The following is a 24,468-nucleotide window of genomic DNA, read 5'->3' as shown; positions in this document are numbered from 1 at the left end:
GGGCAGTTCAGCACAGGTGAAAATAAGGCAAAAGAGAGTATGAAGTGAGAAAAACCTGTCAGAACTTCAGGGTGAGCCTTCTGGGAGTTCAAGGCAAGGCATTCTCCTATCCAGGGGATTCAGGGAAAGTTAACAACAAAACTGTGGGTTTGTAACCATACAATGAAAGGTTCAAAGCAGTCCATCCTAAAGGAAATCAGTCCTGAATATTCATTGGAAGAACTGATGCTGAAGCTGAAATACCAATACTTTGGCCAATACTTATGGGAAGAACTGACTCACTGGAAAAGACCCTGATGCTGGCAAAGATTGAGGGCAGGAGGAGAAGGGGGTGACAGAGGGTGAGATGGTTGGATGGTGTCACTGACTCGATGGACATGAGTTTGAGCAAGCTCTGGGAGTTGGTGATGGACAGGGAGGCCTGGCATGCTGCAGTCCATGGGGTGGCAAAGAGTCGGACACGACTGAGCGACTGAACTGACTGAGTGGGAGGCTGGGTGTTACAGATCATCCAGCCTGGACTTGAGCTTGCTGCTTGTTTCCCGAGTGCGCTTTGACTTATATGAAAGATGGGCCTGGAGAATGATGAATGACAGAGAACTTGGACGTGATGGGGAAGAGCAAGGGCCTCCCTTTGTGAAGTCCTCTGGTGGGCAGGGGTATCAGGTGGTGATCCTGACTTAGCACATAGAGGGGTGGAAATTTGGTGTGGCAAGAAAAGCTTCAGGAATATTACTGTAACTCAACTTTTTTTTCCCTTCTGTTGACATTACTCCTAAGTTGCTGTTTTGGGCTGTTTGGCTTTATTTTGCATGAATACATCATTTATTAATAATAGCCGTTGTTGCTCTTGGAGAAGGAAATGGCAGCCCACTCCAGTATTCTTGCCTGGAAAATTCCCATAGACAGAGGAGCCTGGTGGGCCCCAGTCCATGGGGTTGCAAAGAGTCGGACATGCCTGAGCGACTGAGCATTATTGCTCTGCTGTAATTTCAGCATCATGAATACTAATGCAAACTTAAGACAGATGAAAATGGATTTGAAGGTGGTCCTCCAAGTGCCAGAGACTATTGTTAATTTCATTTTGAAAGATTATCGTCAGCATGAATGCAAATGTAAAATCCTGGAGCCCTCATGGACACGCAGTACCACTCTCCTTTGTCTCAGAAGCACTGGTCTAATGGCTTTTATAGTTTTGTGATACCACCTGATGCTCACACAAGGAAAGGCCTTTCTCAGGCTCACAGTGTGTGATGTTGGCAGTTGTGGGACCAGACCCTGAGTCGAATGTTCCTGCTCCTATGCAGTCTGCTGCACCTTGCCAACCATGAGAAATAGTTTCAGCATTCTCTTACAGACTGTTGGGGGTTAGTTTGGAAAGACCAATGCATCTGTGTAATATTGCTATGTGAAAGTATTTGTTGTTTTGAAAATTTTAATTTTTTAATTGAAGTGTAGTTGATTTACAGTATCATGTTCACTTCAGGTGTACATACAGCAGACTGACTCAATTATACACACACACACATATATGTATACATACATATACTTATATATAGATATAAGTATATATACACATATGATGTGTATGTGTGTGTGAACATGTGTGTGTATATATATATGAAAGTCACTCCATCATGTCTGACTCTTTGCAACCCCATAGACTGTAGCCCGCCAGACTCCCCTGTCCATAGAATTCTCCAGGCAGGATTACTGGAGTGGGTAGCCATTCCCTTCTCCTATATATATGTGTGTGTGTGTGTGTGTGTGTGTGTGTATTTCACATTCTTTTCCCATATAGGTTATTACAACATACTAAGCTCCGGGAGTTGGTGAAGGACAGGGAGGCCTGGCGTGCTGCAATTCATGGGGTCACAAAGAGTCGGACACGACTGAGCAACTGAACTGAACTGAACTGAAGCATAATTCCCTGTTATATAGCAGGTTCTTAAGTCCCTGTTGGTGATTTATTTAATATATAGTAGTGTGTATATGTTAATCCCAACCTACTAATTTACCACCCCCCTTCTTTGGTAACGGGATCAGCCTTACTTTTAGGAATGACTCATGACCGAAATGGGACAAACAATTACTCATTTATGCAGGACTGAGAGGTGTCCTGGGGACAGTTGAGGCTTGGTGCAAAAAAGGCAGCTGGCCATCCTACTTGTTAAAATATTAACATATAATTCTTAAGATGCTGCTTTTGGTGAAGAAGCAGAAGTGTTCATATTCTGAATCAGATTTTCCCCCAAAGTTTGCATATTATTTGCAAAACTTTAGAAACATAGTTACACCTTCTATTCTATGGTTACAAACTAAGTTCATTACAAACTAACAATTTTGTTAACTTCTGCAGATAACTTCTGCAGTGCTATTATGTTTATGTAACTTTTTGCTGTCACCTATGGCTAAAGCCAACAGGGCCTTAGAGATTCAGTTCAGTTCAGTTCAGTTCAGTCGCTCAGTCATGTTCGACTCTTTTCGACCCCATGAATCGCATCACGCCAGACCTCCCTATCCATCACCAACTCCTGGAGTTCACTCAAACTCATGTCCATCGAGTCGGTGATGCCATCCAGTCATCTCATCCTCTGTCGTCCCCTTCTCCTCCTGCCCCCAATCCCTCCCAGCATCAGAGTCTTTTCCAATGAGTCAACTCTTCGCATGAGGTGGCCAAAGAACTGGAGTTTCAGCTTCAGCATCATTCCTTCCAAAGAAATCCCAGGGCTGATCTCCTTCAGAATGGACTGGTTGGATGTCCTTGCAGTCCAAGGGACTCTCAAGAATCTTCTCCAAATACCACAGTTCAAAAGCATCAATTCTTCGGCGCTCAGCCTTCACAATCCAACTCTCACATCCATACATGACCACAAGAAAAACCATAGCCTTGACTAGACGGGCCTTTGTTGGCAAAGTAATGTCTCTGCTTTTCAATATGCTATCTAGGTTAGTCATAACTTTTCTTCCAAGGAGTAAGCGTCTATTAATTTCATGGCTGCAATCACCATCTGCAGTGATTTTGGCGCCCAAAAGAATAAAGTCTGACACTGTTTCCACTGTTTCCCCATCTATTTCCCATGAAGTGATGGGACCAGGTGCCATGATCTTCATTTTCTGAATGTTGAGCTTTAAGCCAACTTTTTCACTCTCCTCTTTCACCTTCACCAAGAGGCTTTTTAGTTCCTCTTCACTTTCTGCCATAAGGGTGGTGTCATGTGCATATCTGAGGTTATTGACATTTCTCCCGGAAACTTGGGGATTAGCAGTTTTAAATGTAATATTTTAATGTTTAAAAGCTTTGACACAAAAACAAACCAGCTGGTCAAATTAATTTGTCAAGAGATTGTTAGTTATTAGTCAACATTAAGAGACCTTAAAATGATAAATGTATAAAACGTAGGCATATATATAAATTTTAAGACATATGTAAAAATGTATAAAATAAAATGTAGACATTTTGGGTGGCTTGAAAAATACGGTTTTTATTTTCATGTAAAGCAGCTTTCATGCCAGATGTCTTGTATGTTGTATGTGTATAAAAATATTTATTTACTTATTCATTATTTGCTACCAGTTATGGTGGTCGGGCTCAGTAGTTGAGGCGGGTGGATTTAGCTGCTGTATGGCATGTGGGATCTTAGTTCCCTGACCAGGAATCGAACTTGCGTCCCCTACACTGCAAGATGGACTCTTAACCACTAGACCACCAGGAAAGTCCCTCATGCAGTGTTTTTGAAACTCTTTATAGAAGTACATCTTACATGGAGAGAAGTGCATAAGCACACCTGTATGAGTTTCCATGCAGTCACTACACTTGATTACGTCATTACCAACCCCTCCCCCAAATATAACCACTGACTTTTAGCTTCATCATTTTGCTTGATTTTGTACTTTGCATAAAATGGAATGACATAAGATGTACCCTGTTATGTGCAGCTTCTCATATAACATTTTAATGCTAAAGTAATTCGTGTTTCTTTTCAACCTGGACAATGCAGTAGTTAACAAAGACAAACTAGATTAGCCAAAAACACGGGAAAGCCCAAGCCAATCTTATGATTTTAGTATTTTTCCTGATAGTCTTCTTGAGGGAAGCAGTGGTATGTATGTGGTACCTGTGTGTGTGTGTGTGTGTGTGTGTGTGTGTGTGTGCACATGTGCTGCATGGAACCTATATACATACATTCGCATCTGTACAGAAGTGTGACTGTTTTCCACACTCTGCCTTATAACCTGCGTAACTTCTGTTCTCTCAACATTGTTCTATTTATGAGATTCATACTTAACAGAACGATATATCTTTTAAAATTTATTTACTTTTAATCAGAGGACAATTGCTTTACAATATTGTGTTGGTTTCTGCCGTAATCAACATGAATCAGCCATAAGATACACGTGTCCCCTCCCTCTTGAACTTTCCTCCTCCCTCCCACCCCATTCTGCCTCTAGATTGTCTCAGCGAACCAGGCTGAGCTCCCTGCATCTACAGCGCCTTCCCGTTAGCTCTGTGTTCGTAATGTAACGCATATGTTTCCACGCTGCTCTCTCCATTCGTCCCACCCTCTCCTTCCCCTGCTGTGTCCGTAAGTCTGTTCTCTCTGTCTGAGTCTCTGTTCCTGCCCTGCAAATAGGTTCATCAGTACCGTTCTTCTAGATTCCATATATATGTTAATATATGATATTTGTTTTTCTCTTTTTGATTTACTCCACCCTGTATAACACGCTGTAGGTTCATCCACCTCACTGGAACTGACTCCAATTCAGAACAATGTGTCTTGAATTGGATATGCCTTCTCTGAGAGGGCCGAGTCCTGTTCTGGGGTGCACATGTGGTGGTGGGTGGGTTATGGGCTGGAGGCGGGAAGGCTGCGGCAGTGGAGGGGCGGGGCTTGTGAAGGGGCGGGGCTCTTCAGGAATACCATCTCCCTCCTGGCTGCGGGGCTGTTCTGTGTCTGGTCTCCCGGCCACGGCTGGCACAGTAAATGTGTCCTCTTCTCCATCCCCTTTCCTGCAGCATCGGGATCATCTATGGTTTTGCCGCAAATCATTACATGCGGACTAACGTGGAAGAGACTCGGAAATTGTCAGAAAGTAACTTAAACGACCTGAGAACTCTCCTGAATGTGGTGCCAGGGGTAAGGACCACAACCTGTATTTCCCCCGACGCTTTGTGTCTGAGGCCTTTTGGAGTTGCTTGTATAGTTGGAATCACATTTGAACCTGCTGAAGTCCAGGTGTTGTCTTTTAATTTTGCAGATAAAGGAATAAAGGCCTAGTAAGTGATTTTTTTTTTCAAGAGTACAAAGTCTCATTTCAGAATTAGTGCTCTTATTTCTGGAGAAGGAAATGGCAACCCACTCCAGCATTCTTGCCTGGAGAATCCTGTGGACAGAGGTGCCTGGTAGGCTGCTGTCCATGGGGTCGCACAGAGTCAGACATGACTGAAGCGACTTAGCATGCATGCATGCATGCTCTTATTTCATTTCACTTTATTTTTTGTCTTTATTAAGGTATAACATAATACTTGTTATAGAAGTGCTTAACCATTTTGAAGATCTCATGATTTCTTTAAAAAGCAATATCTCTGGTGTCACTGTCCTTTCTTCTTGGCAATATAATTGACCCCACATCGTTTGCTTGAAATTGCTCTGGTAATGAAACCTGTTTTATAAACACTGATTTGCTAATATTTGTATGTGTGTGTGTTCTCATTGCTCAGTCGTGTTCGACTCTTTGTGACCTCATGGTCTGTAGCCTGGCAGACTTCTCTGTCCATGGGATTTCCCAGGCAAGGATACTGGAGTGGGTTGTTATTTCCTTCTCCAGGGGATCTTCCCATCCCAGGGATTGAACCCTTGTCTCTTGGCTTGGCAGGTGGATTCTTTACCACTGAGCCACCTGGGAGTCCTGCCTAATTTTCAGATGTTAAATCTCTTTTTATTGTGGCTTGGGACCTCAAGCGGAGGTTTCATGTAACTTTTTTTTTTTTTTTAAGCAAATTGACTACATACTGGACCAGTTTACCCTGCCTAAGGAGAAAGCATTTGACGATCTGGACAGTGAGTAACGTTGAACGTTGCCTCCGATTTGGTTGTTTGTCTTGGCTAGGAGATACTGTGGTCATCTCCCGTAAAACATAGACTAAGAAACGAAGTATGCCGTTTCTCCAATTCCTGCCTGAACACGGGAGAAACCGAACCGTAATTCCCTGGTGTTATTGACAGTGTGTTGTTGGTGACTCAGACACTGAAACCTTGAGTTTATTGTGAAAACGCTCTTGCTTTCCTGCAGCCACGGCACTTCTGCTTCACTCCCCTCGTGAGAGAAGTGGGTCTCTGTCAGGTCTGCTGTTAAAGACAGAGCGGGACCCAGAGGAGCTGTGGCTTCCGGAACAGAGGGGTGGGCGGTGCTGTTTCCCGAGTGCTCAGCTGTTAGCAACCTGGGCCTCTTTTGCCCTCAAGACATATGGTAACACCTGGAGGCAATTTTAATGTCCTGATCAGCCTCTACCTCTTCGTTGGTAGAGGCCAGGGATGTGGCTAAAAGTCCTACAAGGCAGCCCAGCAACAAAGAAGGATCCGGCTCCAGGTGTCGCTAGAGCCAGGGTTCAGTGACCCTGGTCCAGCTGGAGATGGGGGCGGGACGCGGGCAGCCAGGGATCAAGGTGAGAAGGCACACAGGTTCCCGGGGCGAAGAAACACCAAGTCTGCACTAAGTCTTCTGAGGGGCGCAGCTGGTGTGGGCACTTTGACGTGTGCCAAGAAATCGCCACATGACAGTTTCTGCTCAAGTGGGCTGTGGGGTGCAAAGTGGGAGAGACTAAACCAGGCCATGGGACCCTGCCCTGCAACCTAGAGGTCAGAGACGAAGAGAGCCCATCCTCAACATCCCTTATACTTCTTGGGATTTAGATATTAACTTGTTGGTGGGAGGCAGCATTTACGAGCGTCTCAAACCCAAAGTGCTCCCTGTGCTGAAGGACATCAAGGACTTGGCAGAAGGTAAGCGGCATGGCCCCAGGGCCCAGACGGTGTCTACCTGTCCCGCCTCCACTGGGACAGCGCAGCTTCCCACCCTCCCTCCCTCCCTGTCTTCCTTCCTTCCCTTCCTTCCACACCTGGCCCCACACCCTTTCCAGTCTCCTCTGCCAGCACCCTGCTTTCCACTGCAGCCGTGAATCCCAGTGTTCATTCTCATGTGAGTCCCTGAAGGTGTTGTTCTCCTCCAGACCCTGTGCAGCGTGTGCTTCATCTGCTGAAATGCCACAGAACCTTCTTCAACTAATACACATGTATCCATACATATATATGTATATGTTAACTCTGTGTGTGTGTTAGTCACTCGGTTGTGTCCAGCTCTTTGTGACCCTATGGACTGTAGCCCATCAGGCTGCTCTGTCCATGGAATTCTCCAGGTTACAAACTGGAGTGGATTGCCATTCCCTTCTCGAGGGGATCTTCCCAACCCAGGGATTGAACCCAGGCCTCCTGCATTGCAGACAGATTCTTTACCATCTGAGCCACCAGGGAAGCCCTGTATTACCTCTGTCCAGAAACAACTGGGTTCCTAGACTGTGTATTTAACCCTGTTAAGGACTGAAGTTTAAAACAGTAAGGCCTACCTTTAGAATATCTAAAGAAAGCTAAGTGCTGAAGAATTGATGCTTTTGAACTGTGGTTTTGGAGAAGACTCTTGAGAGTCCCTTGGACTGCAAGGAGAAACAACCAGTCCATCCTAAAGGAAATCAGTCCTAAATATTCACTGGAAGGTCTGATGCTGAAGCTGAAACTCCAATACTTTGGCCACCTTATGTGAAGAACTGACTCATTGGAAGACCCTGATGCTGGGAAAGATTGACGGCAGGAGGAGAAGGGGGTTGCAGAGGATGAGATGGTTGGATGGCATCACCGACTCTATGGACATGTGTTTGAGTAAACTCCGGGAGTTGGTGATGGACGGGGAAGCCTGGCATGCTGCAGTCCATGGGGTCACAATGAGTCAGACATGACTGAGTGACTGAACTGAACTGATCTTTAGATCAGTTAGAATGAGTCTTATCCCATGATTAAATCATCACCAATCACAGCAGAGGCTCAGTGGTATCTGAATAAAGGAAGGTGGATGGAGGAGGAAAAAAGAAAACAACAACAAAAAAAGGTTTCTTGCTTTTGTCCTTCCTGGGGTATTGTTAGGGTATACCAGTTGTCCAGCATTTCACAATGAATCTGCTTAAACTAGTGGAAATAAATCTTCATTTAATGGTTAATCTTGGTTCTATCCATGAACCATAATTGTGAGGGAAGGAGATGGCTTGAGGACGAGCCCTTCTTTCCCCAGGTGGTAAGGAACTGAGGCTTCCTGCCAACCAGGTCATTGACTGAGAAAGCTGATGGACCAGCCCCGGTCAGTCCTCAGATGAATGCAGCCCCAGCTGCCAGCTTGACTGTAAGACCTGGGAGATCCTGAGCCCAACCAGTCAGCCAAGCCAGTCCCAGGTTTTGACCCTCACATACTGTGAGATAATAAATCTCTGTAGCTTTAAACTGCTGACTTTCGAAATAATATCTCCTGCAGCAACAAATAACTAATACAGTAGACAATCATCAGTTTCCTCTCCAGGCTTCAACACATGAGGAAGGAGAATGAAAAGTTTCTGATTTCCTAGTCAGTATATACTGTGCTATTGGTGATTCCTTATCAGACTATAATACTCCTTGATTTTAAGGCAGCAGATATTGTATAGACTGTTGAATTAATAAATAATCTTTTTTGGGGAAAAGAATCACATTAAATGCAATATTGATTAAATATACATCCTCATTTCATGAAAGTTAAAATGTAAAAAAGAAAGTGAAAGGAGCCTGTGAATCAAGGAAATGTGGCAATCTTTAAAAACTGAAAAGAGGGCCTGCCATGGAGCAAAAACATAATGAATGAGAGAAAAAAATGCACAAAAAGAACAGAGTGTTTAGATAAAGAGCTCACTGTCCAAGGAGTGTAACCTCTTTTTCCTGTTAATTAGTACATGTTCTTACAACTGAGCGTTACCTCTCTTTCCTCCAGCAACCACACTTACGAATGAGCTGTTTGTGATCATGGCCAAGACGTGGCCCCAAAACCGCGTGTTATGATCTTTTATTGAAAGTTAAATGGCATTAGTTATAAAATGGAAAAGACCTTGATGCTGGGAAAGATTGAGGGCAGGAGAAGGGGGTGGCAGAGGATGAGATGGTTAGATCGCATCACTGACTTGATGGACATGAGTTTGAGCAAACTCTGAGAGACAGTGAGGGACAGGGAAGACTGGCGTGCTGCAGTCCATGGGGTCATGAAGAGACACAACTGAGCAACTGAACAACAGCAATCAAGCGACACCCTCCATAAGCAGAGTGTCAGGCTGGAGTATCAGAGATTAAACAAGTGGGTTTGCAATGGAGTAACCTGTGTTTGTTCATTAAGCTCATTACCTAATAGTATGTAGCAGGGGGTCTCATAAATACCATCCTTTAAAGTAGTGATGAGTAGACTTGATATTACCAGACAACACTGAATATGAAATGAAAATATTTCTGCCTTCTTCAGGGACAGTCAAGGCCCTGACGGAGATTTACCGTTTACATTCATAAGAGAAATCAGAGGCTGAAAGTGTAACTGGGGGCTAGTGAAATAGGATGGGAGTTTGGTCTGGTATGTTTTTTTTTCTTCCAAGCTCACAAAGCCCTTTGAATTCTATGCACAGACCACAGTTTACAAACCGCCTATTTCAGCTCAGTTTCTCCAGGTAACCAGGTTATATTTGAGACAAGGGTTGTCATAGAGTTGAATAACAAATTTTCTGCAATGTCTTGGTCACTTGCTGTTTGAGCATTTCAGCCACAGGAAGGAAAATGAAGCCCAGACTTTAATCCCAGAGAACTTTGCCTCTGTAGCTGCCACCAACACCTCCTACCCCGCCCAGTCCTGCGTCTTAGCAGAAAATATTACTTAACTGGCAGGAACAGAACTAGGAGGAAAGATGGGGCCCAGTGGCTCCTTGCCGCTTCACCTTGCGACTTCTTCCCTTGTGTCCAGTAGACACGTAAAAGCCTTCCCCGTCCGCTGCCTCCAGCATCCAGCAGATCCTCTGTGTCTGCTCGTTATAACGTCAGATGTTGGCACTTCGCCAGTGGGTTCACCAGTCCTTGGTCAGGATCTAGATCCTACAGACTGCAGCTAAGAATGCTGTGCACTGCAACTGAGACCAGGCACAGCCACATAAATGAATACATATGAAAAGAGCGGGCTGGTGTGACCACAGGGTGATGCCAGCTGCCTCTGCACCCCAGATCCCTCTTGAGCCCGTTCACTGGAGTATTGGTCTGCCAAGCTCTCCCCCAGCTCCAAAGCTATGTGAACATAAGCACTGTGCAAAAGTGTACGAATGATGCGGCGTGGTTGACACGTACTTTACTTTTTTGCCTCGTCATTGTTTTTCATTCGCTCAGTCATGTCTGACTCTGAGACTCCATGGACTGCAGCATGCCAGGCTTCGCTGTCCATCACCAACTCCCCAAACTTGCTCAATTTCATGTCCTTTGAGTCGGTGGTGCTATCTAACCATCTCATCCTCTGTTACCCCTTTCTCCTCCCACCCTCAACCTTTCCCAGCCTCAGGGCCTTCGCCAATGAGTCAGCCTCCTGGTTTGCCCAGTGTTTAACATTTGCCTTACAATTCTAGCTGGATCAAAATCGATTAAAACAGATCTTATTTTTCTTTTCAGTGCTTCCCGTATTATTGGAGTTTTATATATTTCTTAAAACCAGCCTTTGTGGTTAAATGTTAACCTCTGGTGTTGCCAGTACTTAGGAAACTGCTTCACCAGGTTTTATTTATTTATTTTTTTTTTGGCTAAAAATCCTTTGTAGCCTTAAGTATCTGGTGGCCTTTGGAGAAAGCAGAAATCTGCAAATGGATTTCTTCAAATCATGTTTGAGCTGCAGGCCAGGACCTATAAAGGAAGTATGCTATGAGCTGGTAAAATGTTAATTAGTTAAAATTGAGAATCTAAAATATCTTTCCCCTGACTTCAGATACATAATATATGTCATCTTGGTAGGCTTGGAATGACTCTCAGAGTTATAACCCAGTAGACATTTTATGAAATGCTTTGAAGCCTTTGAGCTATTTCTAAGTCATTCTTGGGGCATGACAGTATAGCCACCCATAAGCCAGGGCGTCTACATGTGGTCCCTAAATGGACTCATGTTTAGTTGGTGATGGACAGGGAGGCCTGGCGTGCTGCAATTCATGGGGTTGCAGAGTCGGACACGACTGAGCGACTGATCTGATCTGATCTGATCTTCCTGGGCCTTCAACTCATTTTATCATCCATCATTCTTTGTTGTTATTTTCCTTCATTCCTTGCCTTGAAATGACTCATCCTGAAGTCAAAGTGCAAAGGGCTATGGGAGTAAACCATGGAACATTAAAGCGTGAGGTGTGCCTTGTGTGGTGTGAGTCATATTTGGGGACGCTCTTTTTCGCTTTCCTGTGTGTTTCCAGTTGTAGCCACGCTCTTGCTCCCCTATGGCAGATACTTATTGAGCCTCTAATGTGAGCCGGGTGCCAGCTCCATGCTTTGCTGCTAAACCTGGGAGGTAGGTGGGAAAGACGAGAGTCTGAGGCTCAGAGTGACTCTTTGATGAAGTCTCTATTATTGTCTCAAATTACTGTTAAAATAGTAGTTCTTCTGCTACCTTGTTATAGCATCTTCAGCAAACTTCCACCGATCGGGACCTTGTCTGCTCACCTGCAGATTAGGAGGTTGGTTGGGTCATCTCTTGGCTGACGAGGAGAGTCTCTGCTTCTAGGTGATGCTTCAGCAGGTTCACACTTCGGAGATGACATTGCCCATGTCATCCAAGATGGCACCCCAGCCTAGGTCTGGCACTCTAAGACCTGGGGAGGCTTCAGGGTTGCATTGTCTGCCTCTTCATCACAAATAGGGATCGTAGCTTATTGGAACAGAAAATCTTGGGGTCTGCTTCAGACAGTCCTTTGTCTTGAATTTTGATCCAGTCCTGGAAGGTAGCTAGAAGAACTGGGGTGAGACCGCAACATAAAAGCATTAAAGTGTGTGTGCATGTGTGTGTGGTTTTAGAACCAAGTTTTATGTGGTTGCCAGAGACAATTGGGGAAACCAGCTTTTAAGGGCATTCACACTTTTCCTGGGCTTCCCTTGTGGCTCAGCTGGTAAAGAATCCGCCCACAATTCGGGAGACCTGGGTCCGATCCCCTGGATTGGGAAGATCCCCTGGAGAAAGGAAAGGCTACCCACTCCAGTATTCTGGCCTGGAGAATTCCATGGACTGTATAGTCCATGGGCTCGCAAACAGTCAGACACGACTGAGTGACCTTCATATCACACTTTTCCTAGTAACACCCTGTTGTGACCTGATACCCCACCATCTGTTTTGTGAGCCCGGAAGACAAAAAGCAGTGTCCTCTAAATTTCACGTCTCTTATGCTGTGATTTTAAGTCACTGGAGAAAAGAGTTATATTTTGCTACCTGCCTGGTCATGCATATTGATTCCTGAGCACCAGAGAAATCAGAGAGCAAACAATCTGTATGGATCGCCGAGGATAAGAATGTGTCCTAGGCTCTGGAGGCTTCTAAAATAAAAGAGGCGGACTCTGCCCTTGAGGGATTTCAATCTGATCATTCTGATCCTTACATTTTGTGATAAACCTTGTGGTGGCCTTACCATTTTTCAGATGAGGAAGTTGCTGAAGAATATTCAGGTATCTGCTTTGGGTTACACAGAGAGTATCTATGTTGAAATCCGTACCTAGACTGCCTGAAACTAAATCTGGGATCTTTTCTCTCTCTCTCTCTTTTTTTTTTTAACATTCTCCTTTAATTTATTTATTTATTTTTAAATTAAACGTTTTATTTTTCTTGGGGTGTAGCCCATTAACAATGTTGTGATAGTTTTAGGTGCACATCAGAGGGACTCAGCCGTGCATACACGTGTATCCATTCTCCTCCAAACCCCACTCCCATCCGGGCTGCCACGTCACACTGAGCAGAGTTCCCTGTGCCACACAGCAGATCCTTGTTGGTTATCCATTTTAAATATCGCAGTGTGCACATGTCCATCCCATGTCCATGTCCATGAGTATCCCTTCCCCCCACCCTTCCCCCCTGCCACTGCCGCTGCTAAGTCGCTTCAGCCGTGTCTGACTCTGTGTGACCCCGTGGACAGCAGACCCCAGGCTCCTCTGTCCACAGGATTCTCTAGGCAAGAATACTGGAGTGGGTTGCCATTTCCTGCTGCTCCTTCCGCCTTGGCAGCCATAAACTCACTCTCTACGTCTGTGAGTCTGTTAACCATAAAGCCTTTCTCTACGTCTGTGAGTCTGTTGTCAGTCAGTTCATTTGTATCATGTCTTTTTAGATTCGGCATCTAAGGGACCAACTCTGTGATCTCTTGCTGTGTCTACTTCCAGCTTTTTTAATATCCATCACTAAGATCTATCTGGGTGTCATCAGGTTTTCTGTGAATTAAAACTACCTGGGATTGGCGGTGTCTGGGCTGACCTCCTCAAGGCTGGGCAAGGCTAGGGTGGGGACACCTTTTCTTGTGGCTGCTGCTCCAATGCCAGCCACTTAATGCTGCGCGCATGAGTCCCAGTCCCATTCCTAGGTTGATATTCGCCCCTGTGTGTCTGAAGGAGCCCCCAGGTGGGGGAACTGAGCTGGCTGGAGTCACTGGCAGAGGCAGACGGGGCCACAGGAGCCCTGTATTCCCCTGTCAGGCTGCCCATCACAGCGGGTTCTCCTGGGTGCAAGTTGATCTCAAGTTCCTTTAAGGTCCTTTTGTAGATGGGAAGGGTTTTTTCCCCCCACTGGTCAGCCCAGTGGGTGCCTCTGTTCTGAAGCAGGCTGTGTTCCTAACAGACATGAAAACTAATAGAGATACCCTGGTCCGAATGAACACTGTCTTAACGGACATGAAGCAGTCATCTGCACAACTTCGCACCAGCCTGAGAGATGTGAAAACGAGCATGGAGCAAACACTCATGGATCCCCAGTGCTCCTCACCTGCAGCGGCGCCCACGTGCGACAGCATCAGGAAGTCTCTGAGCGTCCTGGATGGCAGTGCCAATTTTGATCACGTAAGGAGAGGGCAGTCCTGCTCCAGGGCAGTGTCACTGGGACGGCTGGGGAGGCTTCAGCGTGGTTCACCCACCAGGGGACCAGTGGCCGGTGGGGAGGGGGGATCTCTGTCAGCCTTCCTGGTTATGTGGCCACCACGTTGGAATGGCTGCAGCTGGAGAGAAGGGAGGATGGGAAGTGCTCCCCGAGAGTTCTCTGCCATTCGTTGATTGGAACGTATCAGGATGAATGAGCTGCCAAGGTGGCGCCAGTGGTCAAGAATCCACCTGCTGATGTGCGGGACCCAGGAGACGCAGGTTCGATCCTGGGGTGGGGAAGATCCCCTGGAGGAGGGCACGGCAACCCACTCCAGTATTCCTGCCTGGAGAATCCCTCAGACAGAGGAGCCTGGTGGGCTACAGTCTGTGGGGTCACCAAGAGCCAGAAACGACTGAGTGCGCCCCGCCACCCTCAGCATGAATTCAGCTCCCCACCGTTCTTCTTTCTCTGTTTATTTTCCTTTGACAATTTCAGTGTGTGTTTTTAAAAAACATTGGCTATATTCCCTGTGTTGTACAGTGAATCCTTTAACTCATGTTATCCACAGTACTTTGTACCTCTTCACTCCCAATCCTGGCATTGCTTCTCCCCGCTTCCCTCTCTGCATTGGGACCAATGTATCTGTGATGAATTCAGCTTTAAAAATGAAAAAGGAAGCAGAATGCCTTTTTGCAGACATTTAAAAATTAAAATGTGCTTTTAAATGATAGGCCTAGTAATATTAACCACAGATACCAAAATATAAGGTAATATCTCAACAATGCCAAGATTAGAAAAAGAAAGGCTTTGGAGCAACTTGAAAATATAGAGTTCTGGGATGTAGATAAAATAATCATGAGTACTTATATTTTTAATGTTTCATTATAGTGATATGTACCTGTGTGTGGGCTCAGTCATTAAGGCTTGTCTGACTCTTTGTGATCCCATGGACTGTAGCCCACCAGGCTCCTCTGTCCATGGGATTCTCCAGACAAGAATACTGGAATGGCTTGCCATTTCTTCCTCCAGGGGATCTTCTTGTCCTGGGAATCGAACACGCATCTCCTGTGTTAGCAGGTGGCCTCTGTAGCATTGAGCCACTGGGGAAGCCCAGTGAGATGTACATGTCACACTTATGTAAAACACTCTCACATTTCGTGAATCAGTTTTATTCAAACACTTCACATTCAACATTTGTGTTGAAGCTACTACAATAACTTTTGTTGTCATCGAACAGCAATACGTAGGATGTATCCTTGCATCTAAATTCTTTGAAATTGAGTCCTTTTGGGAGTAACTTTTAATTGTGATGTGCTTTAAAAAACATGCAGAGAATTTGTAACAATGGTACCAGTTTCCCTGTCTACATTTTTTTACCTAGATTCACCAGTTGTCAACACTTTGCTCCGTTTAATTATACTATTTTATCCATGTATTGATGTACCTGTCATCTGTTCATACTATCATCTATATGGGTACAATACTAGGCATTCTGTTCTTTTCTCAGTCATTTAGAGGAGAGATGTAGACATAATGCTTTGTTACCCTTTAAATATTTTGATGCGTTTCCTAACTTTACATAATGATTATGACTACCAAAATTAAGGTAACATAATACTGACCCAATACCACCCTCTAATCCACAGTTTATATTCAAAATTTGCTGATTTTTCTAAAAACGTGCGCTTTAAAATTGATTTCTCTTTCCCAGTTCCAGGTCCGGTCTGGGGTACACATTGTCTTTAGTTGTCGTGTGTCTTTAGTTCCTTTAACCCGGAACAGTTTCTCAGTCTTTCTTTGGTGACACTGACATTTTTGAAGACTGCTGTGGTTTCACTGCTAAGTCATATCCACCTCTTGCAACCCCATTGACTGTAGCCTGCCAGGCTCCTCTCCATGGGATTTCCCAGGCAAGAACACTGGAGTGGGTTGCCATTTCCTTCTCCAGGGTGTCTTCCTGACCCAGGATCAAGCTCACGTCTCTTGCATTGGCAGGTGGATTCTTCACCACAGACCCACCAGGGATTCCCTTTATAAGGCTAGTTTTTAAGAAGCTGTTTACAACTGTATTCAACAACATTTAGTCCCGGTATTCAATCACATGTGAGGTCACATGTATTCAATCTGTTAAATTTCTTGCCCTCACTTTTAGCTGACTGCTATGAGAGACCTCCAAACATGTAAAATCAGTACTTGTAGGGTCCATTCTGAGCCAATGGTTTTCCTCCAACAATATGCTGTTGTTCAGAAGAAACGTAGGTCATACCCTTTATAATATAGATGTCTCGGGAGTTGAATTTAAGAAGATCCCTTGCTTATGACAAAGAATTGGGGGTGCGGGGTAACCACCTGGCCTTATACTTTGTTTTATAAAATTTCAGCTCCCATCTTTGGATGGACATATTACTCAGCTTGATGGACTTCTTCAAACAGATTTGTCCGGCCTGGTCCAAAAGGTATGGTCTTTAGAGGAAAAAAAACCACACAGTAGCTTATTTTAGATTATTTTCAAGAGTAGAGTAGTGCATAAGGATCTTAGGTAACACCGAAAAAGCAGAGACATTCTGGAGCCGAGTTGCCAAGAAGGGTGATGGATCTTATCCTCCAGGACCGGAAGGGTGTCGTGGCGGACGTCGTGCTGGTGCTCACTGAAGGCGCTCTCACGCTCTGCCGGGGAGGCGGCCACGCGGTGCCCTCCTCACATCTGCTCATGGGCAGACTGTGTGCTCTGCCTGGCGTTTTCTTTTTTTCTCCCTGTCCTTTGCCCAGCTTCTTGGGCTACTAGTAGCTACCTGAAGTTTTATACTTCACCTTCTTAATGAGGCCTTTCCTGGGCATCTTGACCAGATCAGAACCCTTTTTTAATACACTCTTAGAGCATCGCAAATATTCTTTGTTAAGTTCCTCATCGCAGTGACTATTGCTTTCCTGTCTTGGTTGTCCCACAAGACTTTAAACCCTAAAAAAAGACAGGGACCACCTTGGTCCAGAATACTGGAATTTCCCCAAGAGCTGAAGAGGGAGAGAATAGCTTTTTTCTCAGCTCCATCTTTTAAGCGTGAACATAAAAGAAGTCATCAGCTGTCTATCAAACACGCATCTACGTGTGCTAACAAAGTAAGTGTCCCCTTAGACACATCGTTAGAGACTCTCGGTCTCTGCGCTCTGATGTCGTCTTGCCTGTTAAATTAAGAAATGGAATCAGAAGATCTGTAAATACCTTTCTAGACATTAAACCTCTTATGATGGTTGACCTCCCCAAGTCCAAACACAGATAAATGTAGAGGTCAGCTGTACCAAAGCACTGCAAGTACCAGTGTGTGGGGTGGCTTAGCTACTTTTGAGGAAACACAAGTCATGAACTTCCTTTTTATGCCATCAGTGTTGCTAAGCTAAAGTGGGAACTTGTTGTCACCACAAATCTTATAAAGTTTGTAACTTAGATTGTTGTTGTTGAGTCACTAAGTCATGTCCGACTTTTTCCCACCCCATGGACTGCAGCATGCCAGGCTCCTCTGTCCTAGGGATATCCCAGGCAGGAATACTGGAGTTGCCATTTCCTTCTCCTGGGGATCTTCCTGACCCAGGAATGGAACCCACGTCTCTTATGTTTCCTGCATTGGCAGGCGGGTTCTTTACCAGTGAGTCATCCGAGAAGCCTGGACTTCTATAAGAGACTATCATAGACCAGGTGGTTTATAAACAATGGAAATGTGTTTCTGACCAGTTCTTGTGGCTAAAGGTCAAAGATCAGGTTGCCAGCCTGGTTGGGTTCAGATGAGGGGGACCTCTTCTAGGTTTTCACACTGTATCCTCACCAAGTAGAGAGAGCTCTCTGGAGTCCCCTTTAACAGGGCACTAATCCTGTTCATGGAGGCTCCACCCTCATGAGATAATCATGTCCCAAAGACCCCACCTCCTAATTCCATCACTTTGGGGGTCAAGATTTCAACATATACATTCCAGGGAGACAGACATTCAGTTCGTAAGAGGTTGTAATCACTACAGCGTTCCCTAACAGATGTCTAAATACACCAGCAGAGAGTTAAGAAACACAGTTAAACCCCTTCTAGACAGAAGTCTGGCTCTTTAGGTAAGCTGCTTGGAAATAATGACACTGGCCTTTCATGGGGTTAGCCCAAGAGTGAGAGAGCTTGGCATGGCTGCTTTGATTTTCATCTGAGCCTCACTACAGTTTGTATTCTTTCTAAGTTGTGTTTTAGGACATTAATATTCTCCCTGAGACTAGATCTCCAATTTTATCATGCAGTTGCCTTGGAAAACAAGATTGTTTTTAGAGTTTCACTTCACAGCTACATGTGATACATTGTACAGATCAGGGTTTCTTAACCTCAGGGCACTTTGACTGGTCCTGTACACTGTCAAGTATTTATTAGCATCCCTGGCTGATGCGCACCAACGGCAAGGACATTATCAGTTGTGATAACCAGAACATCTCCAGATGTTGCCAGATACCTCCTGGGGGACAAAGTTGCCCCCGCTAAGAAACACTGGGATAAATACATGGAAACATTTACATGAACTGAAAATTAAAAACTTTTAATGGATACAAATTAAAGCAAGTCCTCTCTAAAGGGGAATATTTTTTTTAGACTTTAAATGACCATGTCATGATCATTTCAGCCTTAAGATAAAGGTTGAATTTTGCTTCTCTGTTCCATTCTAAGCTGAACATGAATACTATGAAATGCTCTTCTACTTACTCTGTATAATGATTTTATTTGAACGTTCTTTAGGCCAATGAATCTCTTTCTAACATACCTGAGGAAGTGCAAAATCAAACCAGGGACTTCATATCAGGTGAGATTGCCGGTTAGAAGTAATTGTGTCTCCTTGTTAAGAGTTGGCTGGTTAGCACAAAGAAATGCATTATTAAGAATTGTTCTTTTTCCCTCTTAAAAAAAAAAAAATTCTCTCACTAAAACCCCAAACTACAAAACTAAGTAATGAGTATTTCAGTAATGCTACCTTCACCAAATGATATCAATTAAAAAAAAATACTCCTATTAAACACAGATTAACATCCTCCTGTGGCTGGAAGCTGCAGGGCTGAGGGTCAGACTGTGATGATAACCTGGCAGACATTATAAGAGCCAACAACAGGCATAGCTTAGTCTGGAAGGTCAGATCTGGGTTGTTTTCACTGTAAATGTATTTCCTATAAGAGCTTAAACTGATTTTTTTAAAGGAACACTCTGTCTAGGGACTTATTTTGTCTCTTTAGGAAAACATTGGTCTGCTTCTGAGGCTGACGTCATGCTGCCCTAGTGAGGCTGACGTCATGCTGCTCTAGGGTCTTAAGGTGCTTACACTTTTGGAGAGGCAGAAGTGATGTCAAGAGAATCCCACTGATCTCAAGCGACCAAGTCACAGTGAATTCAGGTGGTCGTACCTAGGGTGAAGGTACAGAGAAAGAACACAGTATAAACAATTCTTTGTGCAAGAGTGTGGAGTCCCCTGGGCTGTTTGCTAAGGGGACACATCTCTGAAGCTGTGTAAGGCTATCCCCTCTCTTTCTTTAAATCATCTTCTTAGTGCTTCTTTTTATCTGTTGATGGTGAAGTGAAAGTCGCTCTTTGCAACCCCATGGACTATACTATCCAGGGAATTCTTCAGGTCAGAATATTGGAGTGGGTAGCCTTTCCTTTACTCGGGGGGATCTTCCCAACCCAGGGATCGAACCCACGTCTCCCGCATTTCAGGTGGGTTCTTTCCCAGCTCAGCCACCAGGGAAGACCTGTTGATGGAGTGGTTTTAAAATGTTGTGTTGGAGGTATTTGATTTTTTTTTTTCCCCTAATACTGTTCTTTCAACCCATTAAGACTTTGAGTAAAAAGGATTTTCTCCTAATACATAGTGCTTTGGGTGTTCTGTGGTTTCCCTTCCATTTAAGATTCTGCTTTAAAATACTGACCTATTCATGACAGAGAAGGCAATGGCACCCCACTCCAGTACTCCTGCCTGGAAAATCCCATGGACGGAGGAGCCTGGTAGGCTGCAGTCCATGGGGTCGCTAAGAGTTGGACACGACTGAGAGTCTTCACTTTCACTTTTCACTTTCATGCATTGGAGGAGGAAATGGCAACCCACTCCAGTGTTCTTGCCGGGAGAATCCCAGGGACGGCGGGGCCTGGTGGGCTGCCGTCTATGGGGTTGCACAGAGTCGGACACGACTGAAGCGACTTAGCAGCAGCAGCAGCATTCAAGACAGAGTTCTGGCTTTCCTATGCCGGCATCTGAGGGATAACCCACACTGTACATCGAGAGCCACTTGCTTACTAATCTCTGTGTTTATTCTCTTTGTTTCTTCTTCCTGGACCTCCTCTGCCAATACGTGCCACCCTCCCTTGTAAGTCTGGCCAAGCAGGGCGCGCAGTTTGCATGCGCGAGGCCGGGTATACACACTGCCATCGCCTGAACACGAGCCAGAGTTTTCTTGAGTCTGAGCGAGCGCCCCCTGCCGCCCCCCAGGTTGAAGACAAGTGAGGGTTTTCATGTCCTTCCCAAACAAATAACCTTTAGTGCCCATGATTGCTTGCTGTGTGCCTGCTGCTGCTGGGTTCTGGGGATGGGAGGTGAGGGAGGCATGACCCCTGCGTACCCTACAGCTGGGCATGAACCCTACAGCTGGCTTTTAACACCCTCTGGGAACCTGGTGAGGTGTGTGCAAGGGATCCAGAGGCCGGAGAGAATAGTGGAAGGCTTCCCGGAGGAAGCAACGTCCGAACTGAAGCTGGAAGAAGGTATTTGCTGAGAGGGCGGCAGCTCTGTACAGAGTCACCAAGGCTGCGGAGTGTGGGGAGGAACACAGCAGAGAAGCGGAAGGGGCCGGATTCGGAGACGAGGAAACTGCACTTAGGAGAGGGGATATCTATATGCCACGTGTTCAGTTCAGCTCAGTCGCTCAGTCGTGTCCGACTTCTTTGCGACCCCAGGAACCGCAGCACACAAGGCCTCCCTGTCCATCACCAACTCCCGGAGTTCACCCAATCCCATGTCCATTGAGTTGGTGATGTCATCCAACCATCTCATCCTCTGTCGTCCCCTTCTCCTCCTGCCCTCAATCTTTCCCAGCATCAGGGTCTTTTCCAATGAGTCAGCTCTTCACATCAGGTGGCCAAAGTAATGGAGCTTCAGCTTCAACATCAGTCCTTCCAGTGAACACCCAGGACTGATCTTCTTTAGGATGGACTGGTTGGATGCCACGTGTATCAACCCCCAGAAATCTCAGGGTGAACAAAGGGACCTGGAGGACTTGCCTGGTGGCGTAGTGGATAACAATCTGCCTGCCAGTGTCAGGAACATGGGTTCAAGCCCTGGTCCTGCAAGAGCCCGAAGACCAGAGTGCTCTGGGGCTCGCGAGCCACAGTTACTGAGCCTGAGTGCTGCAGTTACTGAAGCCTGTGTGCCTTGTGCTCTGCAGCAAGACACCGCCATGACGAGGAGCCCGCAGACCTCAGTGAAGGGTAGCCCCCACTCAACTGGAGGAAGCCCGCGCAAAGCAACGAAGACCCAGGGCAATCAAAAATAAACACATTAATTAATTTAAAAAAAGAGAGACCTACAGAGTCTCCGAGTGGAGGGTCCTGGGGTCTCTAGGCATGAGTCATGTGGAGATGTCCACCCACTCTGTGACTCCTAGGAGCTCCTGATGATTCACATGGAGGTGAACCACACAATTTCAAGCAAAAAATTCCCACCAGTGAGACGTCATTTCCTTTCGGATGGTACTCCCAGCTCCCGGAAGTTCACCAGGAGCCCCGGATCGCATCCTGAGACCTGCCAGTCTTGGTTCCGCTGCTGCAGAGACGTGTATCTGCCTTTCAGAATCAGCAGACCTTGACCAATGAGTATGTTTCTGGGATGTTTCCCATCAAGAATCACTGTGGATGAGGCCCCCTTCAGGTCCTAGTGAGTGGTCATGGTCCCCACCCCTGCTGACTTTGATCCCAGGACCTGCCCTGATGATCACACACATTCCAGAAAGATGCACCATAACCTCCCTGAGAGATTAGGATACAGGTTAATAGAAACTGACCGCTGGGAATAGTACTGCTTTTTGCATGTAGGAGACACAGGTAGACTTTAGCAAGATTCCATTTGTATGAGTCAAATACAATTTTAACAAGAATGTCACCTGAGGTCACGTGTTCAAAAAATTGTTCCTGGAGAATTACTGTGTTCCTCAGTGCTATTTTGTAGATGGAGGGATTCTTATATTATTAAATAGTTTTTTTTTTTTTTTTGCAAAATCATTTAACAGAAGCTTTATAGGTAGGTGAACCTGAGTTTTTAATCCCATTTCTAGTATTTCTGAAAAACAGACCTATGGTCAAGTGATTTAACCCCTATGGGCCCAGCATCCCTGTTAGTGAACTGGGAATGAGAAATGAGTTAACATATGTAAAAATGCCTTGTCTGCTGTAGGCACACAGTCCAGTTTAGTAACTTGGTCCATTTTGCTTTTCTTTTTTTAGTGAAATAAGTAGAAAACTCTGGCTTGATTTCACACCATGTCATTTAAGTCAGCTCTCATAGCTTGCTCTTTTGTTAATTGCTTTTCAATAGACTTGGCTGCATTCACGCTTGTTGTAGGATCTTCTCATATTTTAAACATCTGCATAACACGGGAGGAACTAAGAGTGGTTCAAGCTTTTCAGTTACATTCCAAAACTAAGTGTCTTGTCTCCTCTATGAACATGCATAACCAAGGCATCTTTGTTTTCAGAGTTTAAAAAGACCTTGAATTCCCTTCAATCTGATGTCAAAAATATAAGCACGAAGATTCCTATTCAGAAGACACTGTCGAATTTCGTCCGTTACATTAATGACTCTGAAGATTATATCCTCCACTATTTACCCACTATGGAAGAATGCGATTCATACAGGTCAGTGCCCTCTTTGAGCTTTTCCACTACGAGCGTGGAGCTTGCTGGGGAGTGGGGTGAAAATCTGACGATATAACCAGGATCATCTTAGGACAGCAAATTGTACAAAGAGGCCACAAGGTGATATGTGTTCACCCTAGTTTAAGTTCATTGAAGAAGTTGAAGTGTTCACTTCAGCAGCATGTGTACTAAAATTGAAACCACGCTAAGAAGACTAGCGTGGCCACTGTGAAAGGATGACATGAAAATTCACGAAGCATTATATATGTGTGTGTATATATGTATATGTGTGTGTGTGTGTGTGTGTGTGTGTATATATATATATTGAAGACTGGAAGTTCTTGAGCCAAATAGTCAATTATTTGCAATTTTGATGGCTTCCAGAGTCTTGGTTATAATTATCTAAGGTATGTAACAGGATTTTAAAATTTAAAAGAAATTAGAAAGAGCATTCAGATAGTATTTTTTTCTTTATGCATATATAAAATAAATACATAGAGGCTGGTTCTTACAGAAAGAGCATCCTTGGAACCAGTGGCTTGTCTGAAGCTGCTGTGGGTCCCAGCTCTTTGTCCTTTAGAAAAACACTAATGGGAGGATGTGGTCCTGGGAGAGGCTAGTGGGCATATGTCTCAGACAAGAGCTCGGGGAGAACAGGACAGGAGAGACTCACGGGATATCCAGGATCACATGAGGAGTAAGACAGAATCCCTTCTCTGAGAGGCTCAGCCCCATAACCACTACTGGAACTCTTCCAGCTGCCTAAACCCAGGAGACCACAGAGACTGCCATCCCTACTTGGAATATTTATTATACAGGAGCACAAGATAAATAGTGAGACAATAACAGTACTTGCTGGCCTTTAGGAAGAGTCGAAGTGCGCCCACCATGAGATCTCCATGTGGCATCTCACAGAAACCCCCCCGGGTTGTATTGTGCTTATAACCCTGTTTTGTTGAGACTCAGGGAGGTGAAGTGACTTACTCAAGACTGAGGACAACGTGGCAAAGGTGGGTTTTTAACTCCCATCTGACTATGCCCTTACTTATCGCTGTGTATCAGCCGGCCTTTTCCTACCATGTGGCTTGGCCACCCCAGCAGGTGTCAGAACAAAGAATAGAAAGTGAAATCGCTCAGTTGTGTCCGACTCTTTGCAACCCCATGGACTACAGCCCACCACACTCCTCTGTCCATGGGATTTTCCAGGCAAGAGTACTGGAGTGGGTTGCCATTTCCTCCAGGGGATCTTCCCGACCCAGGGATTGAACCCAGGTCTCCCCCATTGTAGGCAGACGCTTTACAAACAAACATAAGACAGACCCTTTCCCAGTGGACTTGAAATCTCATTAGAAGTCAGAGTGGTACAGATGGGAGGAAT

General features: G+C 45.1%; 1 protein-coding gene and 1 non-coding gene across 12 annotated transcripts in view; both read left to right on the top strand.

Annotated features, from left to right (window-relative positions):
* The window catches only part of PROM1 (prominin 1), a 148,515-nt gene that overhangs the window by 91,354 nt on the left and 32,693 nt on the right, over positions 1–24,468 (top strand). For all 11 annotated transcript variants that reach the window (XM_070791836.1, XM_070791835.1, XM_070791832.1 and 8 more), the window contains 7 exons: positions 5,018–5,138; positions 5,999–6,062; positions 6,915–7,004; positions 13,945–14,162; positions 16,563–16,637; positions 18,939–19,002; positions 22,931–23,090. In XM_070791836.1, the coding sequence (XP_070647937.1) occupies positions 5,018–5,138; positions 5,999–6,062; positions 6,915–7,004; positions 13,945–14,162; positions 16,563–16,637; positions 18,939–19,002; positions 22,931–23,090 (792 nt within the window). The remainder of the gene's footprint in view (positions 1–5,017; positions 5,139–5,998; positions 6,063–6,914; positions 7,005–13,944; positions 14,163–16,562; positions 16,638–18,938; positions 19,003–22,930; positions 23,091–24,468) is intronic.
* LOC139183711 (U6 spliceosomal RNA) lies at positions 23,255–23,361 on the top strand. Its single transcript, XR_011567337.1, has one exon. It is a non-coding gene; the product is annotated as a U6 spliceosomal RNA (small nuclear RNA).

The sequence above is a fragment of the Bos indicus genome, chromosome 6, assembly GCF_029378745.1.
Source record: "Bos indicus isolate NIAB-ARS_2022 breed Sahiwal x Tharparkar chromosome 6, NIAB-ARS_B.indTharparkar_mat_pri_1.0, whole genome shotgun sequence".
In the NCBI taxonomy this organism is placed as follows: Eukaryota; Metazoa; Chordata; class Mammalia; order Artiodactyla; family Bovidae; genus Bos; species Bos indicus.
The sequence above is the reverse complement of the archived record's forward strand: the minus strand, read 5'-3'. Positions and strand labels throughout refer to the sequence as shown.